The sequence below is a fragment of the Myotis nattereri genome (assembly GCF_964212035.1).
Source record: "Myotis nattereri genome assembly, chromosome: X".
Taxonomy (NCBI): domain Eukaryota; kingdom Metazoa; phylum Chordata; class Mammalia; order Chiroptera; family Vespertilionidae; genus Myotis; species Myotis nattereri.
Window position 1 is genome coordinate 87,370,070 of NC_138078.1, and position 12,611 is coordinate 87,382,680.

Genomic DNA, 12,611 nt, shown 5'->3' on the forward strand with positions numbered 1-12,611 from the left:
GGGCATGTGCCCTGACTGGGAATCAAACTGACAACCTCTTGGTGTATGGGACAATGTTCAACCAACTGAGCTATACCAGCCAGGCTAAAATATTTTTCTAATTCTTACCCGAGGATATGTTTTTATTGATTTTTAAAGTGAGAGGAAGGGAGAGGAAGGGAGGGAGGGAGGGGGAGAGAGAGAGAAAAAGAGATTAATGTGAGAGAGAAACATGGATTGGTTGCTTCCTGGGTGTGCCAATGGGGATCAAACCACAAGTGCATGGGACAATGCTCCAAGCGCCGGACCTACCTAGCCAGGGCATACCTTATAGTTTAACTTCATTAAAATTATGAATTAGAGCAAGTCTGTCATTTAAAATCTTTTGGATGAGGGTCAGGCCACTGTCATATATTTTCTTGAAACCAGGAAAAATCTAGAGTCAAACCTTGGTGTCATATGTCTCCTATCTGGAAAAATTCGGTTTTTGGCCAAGTTGTTCATGGGGGGAGGGATTCTGGATTGTTGAACAAAACTTTGATTCTAGACCTGACAACCCTTTCACGCTCATACCTGTATGATCAGTCACACATCTATTGGGTGACAAAGGAGAGAATGCTCGAGTATGAGTCAGTTTACTGCTAAACCTCTCCTTGTTAACATTTCAGGAAGTTGTGCTGTGAATTATTTTATTTTATTTTTTTTTTTGCTTTTGGGAGTCTGGAACAGATTCATTCAATTTAAATTATTTCTAATGAGAAAAAATGATTCAGTTTTCAAACAAATTGCGTGTTAGCCTCCCGGAACGAATTAAGTTAGAGAACGGAGGTTCCCCTGTATATGTATATTTTGCAACTAAAATAGGTGGATGAATAAGATTTGTGGGGAAAGTTTCTCCCTACACATAGCTCAAGAGTATACTGAACTTAAAAGGTTATTTATGAAGTACAGGGAAGAAAGCTATAATAAAGAACCTGATAGCTATAATTTAATTTTTAGTGTTATAATTTAGATTCAGTAATTCAGTAGCAGATGTAAAAAATGAAATGAGAGAAAAAAATTAAAGTGCCACCAGAATGACTAATCAGTCATTGAAAATGCCTGTAGTGGGAATTTACTCAGATAGAAAATGTTTGCACTGTCATTAAATTCTCCCTAATTTATATTAGTGAACTAATAGAATGACAGGCACAGAAATATACCCTGAGGCTGATGCTATGTGATGCTATGCAGGAGACAAGCGTTTTTAACCCGTCTGGTATTTAAATGTTCTTAAAACTCCATGTACCCTACATACCTCCCCCTCATAAAAATCTCTCTCTCTCTCTCTCTCTCTCTCTCTCTCTCTCTCTCTCTCTCTCTCTCTCTCTCTCTCTTTCTCTCTTACATACACACACAAACACACACACAATCAAGAATATTAGAGGTAATATAGGTCAGGACCTAATTAAATAGTTAACTAGTCAACATTGACTCCCCACTTGTAAGATTGAACCAAATATATTCAAGGTAAATATTCAAGCATGTCAATTCTTTTGTAAACCTTAAACAAGTCTGCTATATTTTAGACAAGTCTAGAAAGCCAAGTGACTAACTTTTAAATGTCTCTATAGAAATACAGACTACAGGTTTTAAGTTCTAGAAATATTCTTTAAATATGGAACTTGCTAGTATCTCTAATAAATTGGCTGTTCATTAGTATAATAATCACTGGTTTGCAGACCTAAAATTCCATGTACCCTATAAAACCTACAAAGAGAACACAATCTAAGCTTAGTTCTCTTGATTAGAAAGAAGCCCAATATTAAATTAAATCAGGCCATAGAGGATAGCAAGTAGGGAATGACTGCTCGTTTGTTATTCCGGTGCATCTGAAGTGTTATTTAACTCTTCCTGGCACATGGACAGTAAGGATTTGTCTATTGTAAAGTAAGGTATGGGGAAATGATTGCGAAATATGAAATGAATATTTATAGATTATCTATTATATACCAGGTATAACAATAGAACTTTGTTCATCAAGTCATATAACTGGAATGACTGCCTTTTAAGGAAGGTATTATTCTTTTCATTTTTCAAACTAGGAAATGACAACCCAGATTGGCTAAATGACTGGCTCAATGTAACCCAGCAAGTAGTTGGTATGGCAGAAATTAGAATCTGTGGGGAAGCATGAGACGTGATTGGAAAGTTTGTAAGGGAATGTCCTCCTTAAAACTTCAACAAAGTCTCATGCTTCCCCACAAGAATCAAGGTCAATATAAGTAATTTGCTTTGGTGCCAATGGGTACAGATTTTACTGTAACTGCCTAGCCTTCCAGGTACAAGAGATACTATCTTACATTTAAAATTTCCTGAGAAGACATCATGTGGCTCATATGGTACCCTTGCCTTAGAATAGTACATACCTCATAGAGTTTTTGTGAGGATTAAATGAATTAACGTATAAAACTACTTAGCCCGGCCATTGTGGCTCAGTGGTTGAGCATTGACCCATGAACCATGAGGTCAGGGTTCAATTCCCGGTCAGAGCACATGCCTGGGTTGCAGGCTCAATGGATCCCCAGTAGGGGATGTGCTGGAGGCAGCCTATCAGTGATTCCCCCTCAACATTGATGTTTATATCTCTCCTCCCTTCCTCTCTCTGAAATCAATAAAAACATATATATATATATATATATATGTGTGTGTGTGTGTGTGTGTGTGTGTGTATTTAGAATAATGTCTAGCACAAAGTAAGTACTCAGTAACTGTTAGTTAATACTTAAGAGCCTTTGTAATAACTAACCCTACCCTCAGAGAACTAGTTGAAAGAACTGAGTGTTTGTAGTCTGGGAAGATTAAGATGATGCTAATGACTCCTTTCCTGTAAAATAGGGAGTAGACTTAATCAGTGTGGCTACAAGGCAAAATGAGATCTAATCTGATGGGTAAGAAAAATTCAATAGGGTGATATTGATTATAAGTGAACAAATTTTTTTAGTTATAGCAACTGTCAGTATTTTCATTATATAATTTTAGGATACAGTGAATCCCCTTTTGATCTAGTTTCTGCACCAGCTTAGGTTCACTGGGCACCCCTTCTGTGCCATTTCGCCTCTAAGTCTGGGCCACTTTTCTTACTCCCCAGCCAGAGCCGGAAGTTAACACCCCTTGAAAGAGACTTTCACCAATGAGAGAATAGGAAGTGGGGAGGAGCCAGCAGGTGCACTTCTCACCCCCTCCCTCTAACCAGCTCTTCCAAGTTGTAGTTGTTTCACTTTTCTTATTTGGAGACCAGAACTGACTGCATGGTTATTGTGTCCCAATGCAAAATGAAAATGAATGCAGGACCCCGTTTAATATATTATTGAGAATTTAAAAATGGTAACAACAAAGTATTAAACCAAGTACAGAGCCCTTGTGAGGATGGGGGTGGGTGTGGGGGCTTTGCCACTGCACAGGTCACATGCCCATTAGTTTGGCCTTGAGGGAGACAACCTGGGATACTAAGCAACCAGCTGTGTTTTTTCTAAAGCTGTAGTCAGTTCAATAACTTACCCTCTTGTTTTCTTCCCCTTTCCATCAGGCATGTTTCCCTCAGATTGCAACCCACTCTCACCCCCAATAAGGTCTTAATGTTATGGGAGAAATGCGTGGATTGCCTTTCTCCATTGCTAGTGGGAATGGGGTTCTTGGGCTGCTACTGGAATAAGCATTTCCAGAGACCCCCAAGGGAGGATGAAATGAGGTAGAAAGCTTTATTTTCATGAAATTACATCTCTCAGTTTCTAGAATCCCCTTTCCCTTAATCCAGTCCTGGAAGATGTGCAGCTGGGTATTCATCAGAGCTAGAAGCAGAGCCAGTGTCCAAAGTTGCTGTTGCATGGTGGAGCTGCACTTGGTATAGTACGAGGCTGGTTACTGTCCATCAGCCCATTGTGTGGGGTCCACATGGCTGTGGGCCATGTGGGCAAATGTCAGGAGCATGAGACCCCAGCAAGCCAGGAGTCAAGTGTGAGCAAGAGGCAAGAAAACAAACTCCTTTGTTTAGGAGCTTAAGTATCTCAAATCTTCCTGTACTTGCAGTGGCCACACCTACTCTGGCCAATGTCCTGTTCCTACCTGTGACTGACAGACAAGTGTCTTCCCTGTTGTCACTCAGACCTTACTGGGCCTGTGTCTATTCTCCCCTGTCCAGTCCCTTCCCCTAGGATCTGCAGGGAACGGGCCTGGGGAATGTTAACTGCGGCTTCCTGGCAAAGCTGCACAAGTGGCATGCCTGTGCTATTGGCCTTCCCTCTGCACCTTTCCAGTTAATTACTAACTAGGTTAGTTACAAAGGTATCATTAACATGCAAGCTGTGTCTTGGACTCTTTTCTAGGAGCTTGGTGTGCGGACTAAGACAAATTAATACTTTTTCTCCAATCTTCTAAATTCTTCTGGCTGGGTTAATAATCAAATTAACAGAGACAGATTAACAGGAGAAAAATCAAATGTTTAAGACATGTGCATGGGGAATTCACAGAGGCATGAAAATTCAAGGACAGAGAGGCAACATTGAATATATAAGGCATTTTGTACAAAGGAGAGGGGCTGGGGGGTCTTAGATTTCAGAAGTGAGAATGGGAGATTTACAGGTAGTTGAGGATGAGCAGAACATACATGGCAGGAACATTCTTTCAAGGCAACTCAGAAGCAGGGAGACACAGGGCTACGTAGTTAACAGGTCCCTGTATGAAGTCCTCTTGTTTTTATTTTGTTTTGTTTTAGAGAGAGGAAGTGAGGAGGAGAGAAAGAGAGAGAGAAACACCCATGTGAGAGAGAAACATTAATCTGTTGTATCATATGTACCCCGACCAACTAGAGATCAAACCCGCAACCTGGTATGTGCCCTGACCAGGAATCAAACCTTAAGCCCTTTGGTGTTGTTACAGAAAAACCGGACCAGAACCAAACAGCGCTCTGAGAGTTTGGAGTTACACTTTATTCACCGCGGCGGGCTCAGGGAAATGAATCCAAATCTAAGCAAAACTACAAGCAGAACTTCCCTTTTTATAGAAGAGCCAGCCCTTTGTGTGCTTGCTGGCGGTGGCCTTGAAAACTATACAGTTCTATCCAATTAAAAAATGCACCTGGCATGGCATTGGGTGTATCTAGTCTCTGGCCTACAAGGTCAGATAGCTAAGTTTATCTCCCTCACTATTCAAGCAGGCTAGAAAGCAAAGTTACTTTTTCAGAATAAGAGGCCGACTAAAGAATAGCAGAGAATTCCAAACAGTAGTTTTACAGAATAGGGGTTTTCCTTCACAGTGTATAGTATGATGCTCAACCAACTTAGCCATACTGGCCAGGGCTGAAGCCCTCTTGTGTACCGTACTTAATTCAAATTGGGCTAAAGCAACATCCTAAAGCAGATTTTACTGTCTGAATCGCTTGGGCAGGTAAAAGGGGAGGGTGAAAGGTTATTTCTGAGTGTTGTTTCTTAATAAAGAGTTTAAAATTGGTGTCCCAAAAAGGCAGCTTCTGGGTGGTAAAACTAGTTCCCTTCAATAGACTATGACAACATGTAACCTGAGTTTTTAGAAAACTGGAGAGACTGATCCAAATGCCATTTAATGTCATTTCTACCTCTAAGATACCAAAATTCCACCAATTTAAGGATATACATTTTCTATAATGGTATTGCTGGCTTAATGCAGCCACAGGTATGCATGTGGTGGGCTGAAATCCTTGGATTATTACAGCACCAGTATTTTATTCTTTTTTTCAACATAATATTAATAATTCATTAGAGGGGAAGAATAGCGCAGCCTAATAAAGAAAGATATTTCTTATCTCTCTTTCTTGTATCAGTTTCTCACTTTCATTTGTCTAAGCATCTCCTGCAACCCTGCCTCCTCTACATCTACATAGCATTAGACAGATGTCAACTTTCTGCTTCCTTTCCATACTCACATCATAGTTGGTAGGGTAACTTTCAGTCATTGTGACTGTATCTAACCCCTGTGTGCACATTCAGTTGCAGAAATGGGCATAAATTTAAATCTGAACCAAAACGTGTTGAAATATGCATATTCCTTCAACAAACATTTGTGGAGGACCATGCATTTAAATAAGTACTGAGGGAAAAGCAAAAAATTAGATATGGATCTTAAAGGTATGACTCAATGGATCTTACCATTAAGTAGCTTCAGGTTTTCTAGCAGAGACTGTGCTTATGTAGACGAAACAATAATTCCCGTTCAAAGCAGAAGGTAACATGTGGAAGATCAGTTAAACAAACAAAAATGCCTATAGATGCTGGAGTATGTGGACTAGAGCTCTGGAGGGATTTATAGAGGACTAAGGATTTGACATATGAAATTAAGGAAGACAGGTGTCTGGAAAGTAGTGTTTTATTCAGAATTTAACTTTAAGGTGAAAAGTAATTTCTCTGGATTAAAAATATTGTCTCATTATTTGGGATATCTAGACTTTTGTGTGCATAGCTATGTGCTCAGAGTTTCTGTACGGAACAATCAAAAAATGGATCCTCCTCTTCCTCCTCCCCTTTTTACTGCTCGGTCACTATTGCTTTTAGTAGGAGGATTACTATTGTGACCTCAGCCTGGCCTTTGGGCACATTTTGCTTATAGCAGAAAGTTATCATGAGTTTATTTCACCCATGCAATGTAAACGGCAAACAACTGGTCAATTTTATATCTTCAGTTTTTCAATCAAGCAAATGGGTTGGGAGAAACCTTTTGAGTGATTAGCAAGAATTAAGCAACAATTTTTAAAAAGTAAAGAAAATAATTCAGTTTTTAAAAATTTTTAAAAAAATATATTTTTATTGATTTCAGAGAGGAAGGGAGAGGGAGAGAGATAGAAACATCAATGATGAGAGAGAATCATTGATCGACTGCCTCCTGCACGCCACCCCCCCCCCCTACTGGGGATTGAGCCTGCAGCCCGGGCATGTGCCCTTGACCTGAATCAAACCAGGGTACCCTTCAGTCCATAGGCCGACACTCTATCCACTGAGCCAAACCAGATAGGGCAAAATAATTCAGTTTTAAAGTCAGAGAGAATGATTTCCTCCACAGAAAACTTATCCTTTAAATACAGCAAGCAATAATGGCTAAGCCATTAGCGAATTTTTGGCAAGACAAAACTCTTTTAGACTTCTTCAATAAAGAATAATTTTCAAGCTTTTCGGATCTAAACAAATGGAAATAACTTGGACAGAGCTCTTTGAACTGACAGATTAATAAGAAAAAAATTGTTTTTAGTATTGGTGCTTGATTTTTCAGTCTCTTGAACTTCCCTGTAAATTAAGTTAATTTCTTCTAATTGAGTCATAAAGGTATGCAGTCAGTGTGAGGATTTTGTATCAGGAGAGTTTGGCCAAAATTTGCCAGGGGATTGATTTTTGTTGGTATCATTGAATTTTTCATTGTAATTTCAATACACTTCAGAGTGAGCTGAAATTTACTTTAAAAAGAATTTTAATATTATTCTATTTCTCTTTCATAGTTCTTTAATGAAAAGAACAGTGTTTCAGAGGTCTGAGTTTAAGAACCATTTTCACAGGCTACCTATCAAATTCTTATACCTACCTTGTCTTTCCAATTAGAACCTTGCCAGATGCCATTGATATTGATAGAAACGTCTTTGTATATAATTGATCATCATGCAATAATAGAGTATCTATAAAATAACATTAGTTTAAAGAAAAGTCCCTCTGTGAAAAGAAGGTATCAGAGAGATCTGGAAAGTGTATTTTGGAACAGTTTGAATACAATACTTAAAATTATTGGTTGTCAACGAGGAGAGAAAAAAAGTGCAAAGAATGTTAGGGGTAATTAACGCAACTGATGATAGAGTTTGAAGGCTTGCTGAAGATTTGTGGCTATGTATGCACATATGTGTTTGCTGAGTTTTGCTCTAAATTCTCCTTATGTATCAACAGTTATTTTTCACATCTCTGTGGGTATGAAAAAAGAATTTTTCACATTCTCTATGAGAATGGAACTTTTACCATAGATGTTGGTTTGTAAATCTAGGCTATTCCAACCAAAGAAAAATAGTTGATCCTTTTGTATAATTTAACCTTAAATCATTTATATAGCCAAGACACATTAATAAAATAAGATCTCTTTGAACCTTAGTTTCTCTTTAATCTACAAATTAGATTTTAAAGAATGAAATATTAGGAATTCCACCAATAAATTTAAATAGAAATAGATTCATTTGAACCAATGACTGAATAAAATGGTGACATTCTCATATTAAACCTGATGATTTGGTATATTATATTACACATTTTCTCTTATTTCATGGAGAGTGGAATTTTTATGAGCAGTATTTCAGAAAAATGTGAGTTGACTTCATGAAACTCTTTTCCATATTAAAAAAATACTTTAACTAATACTGTTTTCTTTTAATCTTTTTCTGGAATACCTGGCCAAATATTCTAAAGACTTTGCATATTTTTCTTCAGTTTCAGCTCAAATTCTCAAGAGCAACCTTGCAGCAATGGAACAACAGATTGTTAATCTGGAACGTGACATCAAGAAATTCCCCCAAACAGAAGATCAACATGATAAATTCGTGGAAAAGATGACTATATCCTTTCTTTAAGTATTTTGTTAGTGTGTGTGTGTGTGTGTGTGTGTGTGTGTGTGTCTGTCAGTGTCTATCGGTCTGTCTGTATATTTACTATTTGGTTCATTCTAAACTTAGTCTTATTCACACTGTCTGGATGAATTTGTGTATAGGCTGTTTTTATATTAGCAGCATAAATTTTAGTTCAGGATATTTTGAGCCAGGTAGAGTAGCCAAGGGAACAATTATATAAGAAAACAGTGCCATTTCTCAAAGAAGAATTTCATTTGAAGGCCCACAACATATGCAAGGTAAGTCTTATGAGGCTTGATTAGACCTAAAACAAAACAAAGAATCTCCTTATGTAACCATTTGCTTAAAGGAAACGATCAAGGGAGAAAAGTTGTTTAGTCAGACCTTTTTTTTTGTTTCTTTGTTATGTGTGCAGGATTTTTCAAGGGCAACCAGAGGATGACTAATATCAGTAGACTAAAAGGATTGTGAAGGATCAAATGGATACATGGATAGATGAATAGATGAATTGATCAGTAGATTATATATTTAAATAAATTATAGTAGCTATCCATGTAATTTTAAGCTTTCCTGATAAGTGGTTTTCAACTTCCATTTTACATATGTTATACTCATATAAATTACAGAAATATATGAACGGAGAACTTGAGAAATAGCATTTAGCTTGAATTGTTGAATGTTAAATCTGGTGTCTAAAGATAAACTACATTAGAGCTGTTTGTCTTCCTATTTTGGTTTTCAAAAGTTAAAGCCATATCCTCCTCCTCTGGGTTAAACTAAATATCTTGAACTGCAGATTGATTCACTATTTTATATCTCGAGAGGAAATAAATACTGTAAATTCTTTATCTGATAATAAGTAAATTCCTTCAACAACTATATGGCAGTTACCTTGTTTCAAGGTTAAATCTCTTGCCTTTCCTTCTCTGATAAGCATTCTTTCCTGCCCAATGTGTAAGTTATGGTACTGAACATGAATTACTTGAGAATGGCCATCAGATTTACATGAAAAACAATTTTTTTTCATTCTCAGTTTTTTTGTTTGGGGATTAATACCGTGTTTTGTGTGGGCCTTTAGTGATGCTGAGTACGTTCATAAATAGGAATATTGTAAACATGTTTGTGAATGATGAGGCAGGAAATCCTCAAAAATAACCTTGGATTATATAACTGCCCACATTGCAATACTTAATGTGCAAATTTAATTTTATTGCTGATTGGATTATTCCTTCAATATGTTAATATTGTCCTGTGGCTGAATACACCACCTACATTTTTCAAATTTTGAGTTTGGTTCTTGCATCATATATTTCAATTTAATTCCTGATCCCCCTGTTTTCAACATTTTCTTCTACAGTTGGCTTGTGGCCACATAACAGCTTGCACCATTGAGGAGTCTTTGTTGCTCGTTTAGAAAAAGAAAAGTAATTTCAAACCCTCATGAACTTGGCCTGGACTCTTTATTTTATTTCTCTCTTTATGCAGATAATTAAGCACTTTAAAATGAAAATCCAGAGCCTTCTGTATCTCTGTGTTACAGATGAATAGTTATTCTTCATTTAGGGGGCACTAGAGTGTGACTATTTGTCTACAAGGGGATTGAAAACTATATTAAAATGTATGGGGCTGTAACTTTGCATATCATATTTAAAATAACAAATAAAATATACAGCAATTTATTATAGAGAAAAAGTTCGAATATTGAGTTGAGCTGGTTAAAAACTTCAAATTAATGAATTACAATGATAGAACTATTACTCAAATAATTTGTTCTTCCCTTGGAAGACTATGGTCTATCATTGAAACTTTGGAACTTCTAGAAAATAACAAACAAAATGCGTACTCATCATATGTATATATGTTATATAAATTCTGCTGCATACTTAATATTTTCTACTGTTCTGGCAAATTCAAAAGAGGATATTTTATGGTGGGATAATTGACTCTATTTTAAAATTAGAACCATGATTCTAGTTCAAGTAAAGGATACTTTGTACTGAATGATCTTTCCATTGTTTCTATCCACTGCCAATAAATTGTGTGGCTTCAGGTCACTGGCCCTTTAAATTGAAAACTACAAGCACAAGTATGGGAGTAGCTTCCTTTGAAAGTAACCTTACCTACTTAAGCAGTAATCTCTTTATAAGCACTGTGAGTTCAAAAACTGAATAACACTGCCACGCCTGTGGGCTTTTAGAAAAGCTATAGTTAGCAGCAATGGCATGAGGGCCAGAGAACATATAGATTGAATATACAAATTGAATCTTCACCAAATCTCCAGATAGGGCTAAGTCCCATAGCCTGCTATGTTCACCCTTACTCTTTCAATAATATTGATCAAACACTTATAGTGTGTTAGGCATTGCCAGGCCATGAAAATACAACATTGCACATTATAGGAAACTTGACCTCTAGCTGTTGACAGTCTTACATGTCCACACTTCTCTGTCTTGCTGTCCCCAGGGCTGAGGTCATGTCTGGTGTGTTAATCTCTGTGTGCCCTTCATACTGTGCAGCACGTAGTAATATGTAGACACTGAGTAAGTATGTGTTGAATCACAGAGTATTATAGCTAGAGACCATGGAGATCATCTTGTCCAAACTCTTACTTTTACTTAGGATTTTAAAAGGGATATTGTTAAATAGAAGTTGTTTGTGCTTATAGTTATACATTTTTTCTTCATATAAATCTCAGGAACTTAAGTAACATTGAGTCACTTTTTTAGAGCATGCATGTAAATTGTAATCAGTTTTAGAAGGGATAATCTCACCTTTACAAAGTAAATGTCAAAAAATTGAACAACAATTACAAAAGAATGAAACCTCTCCTCTGAATGGAGCAACCAGCCTATTTCCTGCCTCCAGAAGCATAACCAGTGGCTTTAGAAGGAAGCTCATCAGCTCTGTCTCCCTTGCTCTACCCAAAGTTGGTTGCTTGTTCCTAATGTGGAGGAAGAAGAAATTGTACTCTACCCCTCTAGGTTCCCCCAGCTGGTCTAATAAATAAATTGACATAAGATAGATTAACAAGAGAAAAGGAACCAAATTTCATTCTATATGTACATATGGGAACCCTACGTATGTGAGAGATTTAGAGACTGAAAGAGTAATGAAGCATATATGGCATCTTGAGCCAAGGAATGAGGAACATGCCTTTCCAGAGCTTCAGACGGGAGGAATGCCATTCATAGAATGATAATAAGAACAGGTGTTTAGTAATTAGAAGTTTGCTGCCTGGCTGGTATGGCTCAGAGGTTGAGTGTCCACTTATGAACCAGATTCCTGATAAGGACACATGCCCGAGTTATGGGCTCGATCCCCAGTGGGAGGGGGCATGCAGGAGGCAGCTGATCCAGGATTATCTCTCATCACTGATGTTTTTTATCTCTTTCTCCCTTCCTATCTGAAATCAATTATCAATTAAAATATATACTTTAAAAAAGAAGTCTTATGTATGTCATAAAAAGTTATCTCTGGTGATTACTCTTATTTCACACCCCCAATTTAAATTTTTTTAAGGGAGAATCAAAGTTTCCATTGAGCCACAGGGTCTCCATTGCCTTTAGCTTAAAATAATCCACATGCCAAAGTGGTACATCTTGCGGAGGCCTGTTCTGAGCCTTTTAATGACTCAAAAAAAAATATATGGAAAGAGTAAAATAAGCAAAACTAATTGTATAAGACTACAAAACATGAAGAAATGGGGAAAATTCTCTTATACCTCATTATAGGATCAAGGGGGATGGTCTATCATGGATATAATAGCCCTATATATTGAAATGCTAATTGTTCAAACATCTTTATAAAATTTGTGAGGAAATTATTGCTGTTTCTCTAATTTTTTTTTAAAGTCAAAATGCTTAGTATTCATGCTGATATGCTCATCATAATAGTATTGGAAGTTTTAGCTCTACTGCTTGTACGGTGGATTGAAATAGAATCTATATTCTTTTTTGTCAGTTATAAAAATGTTAATATTCACTCTCATTTGTTGAATGTTTATACTGTATATCACACATTGCCTAATTTT

The 12,611-nt window shown here is 37.0% G+C and overlaps 1 protein-coding gene across 1 annotated transcript in view; it reads left to right on the plus strand.

Annotated features, from left to right (window-relative positions):
- DIAPH2 (diaphanous related formin 2) overlaps positions 1-12,611 on the plus strand; it is a 940,956-nt gene that overhangs the window by 607,676 nt on the left and 320,669 nt on the right. The window contains exon 24 of the mRNA XM_081115447.1: positions 8,445-8,569. Coding sequence (XP_080971573.1) covers positions 8,445-8,569 — 125 coding nt within the window. The remainder of the gene's footprint in view (positions 1-8,444; positions 8,570-12,611) is intronic.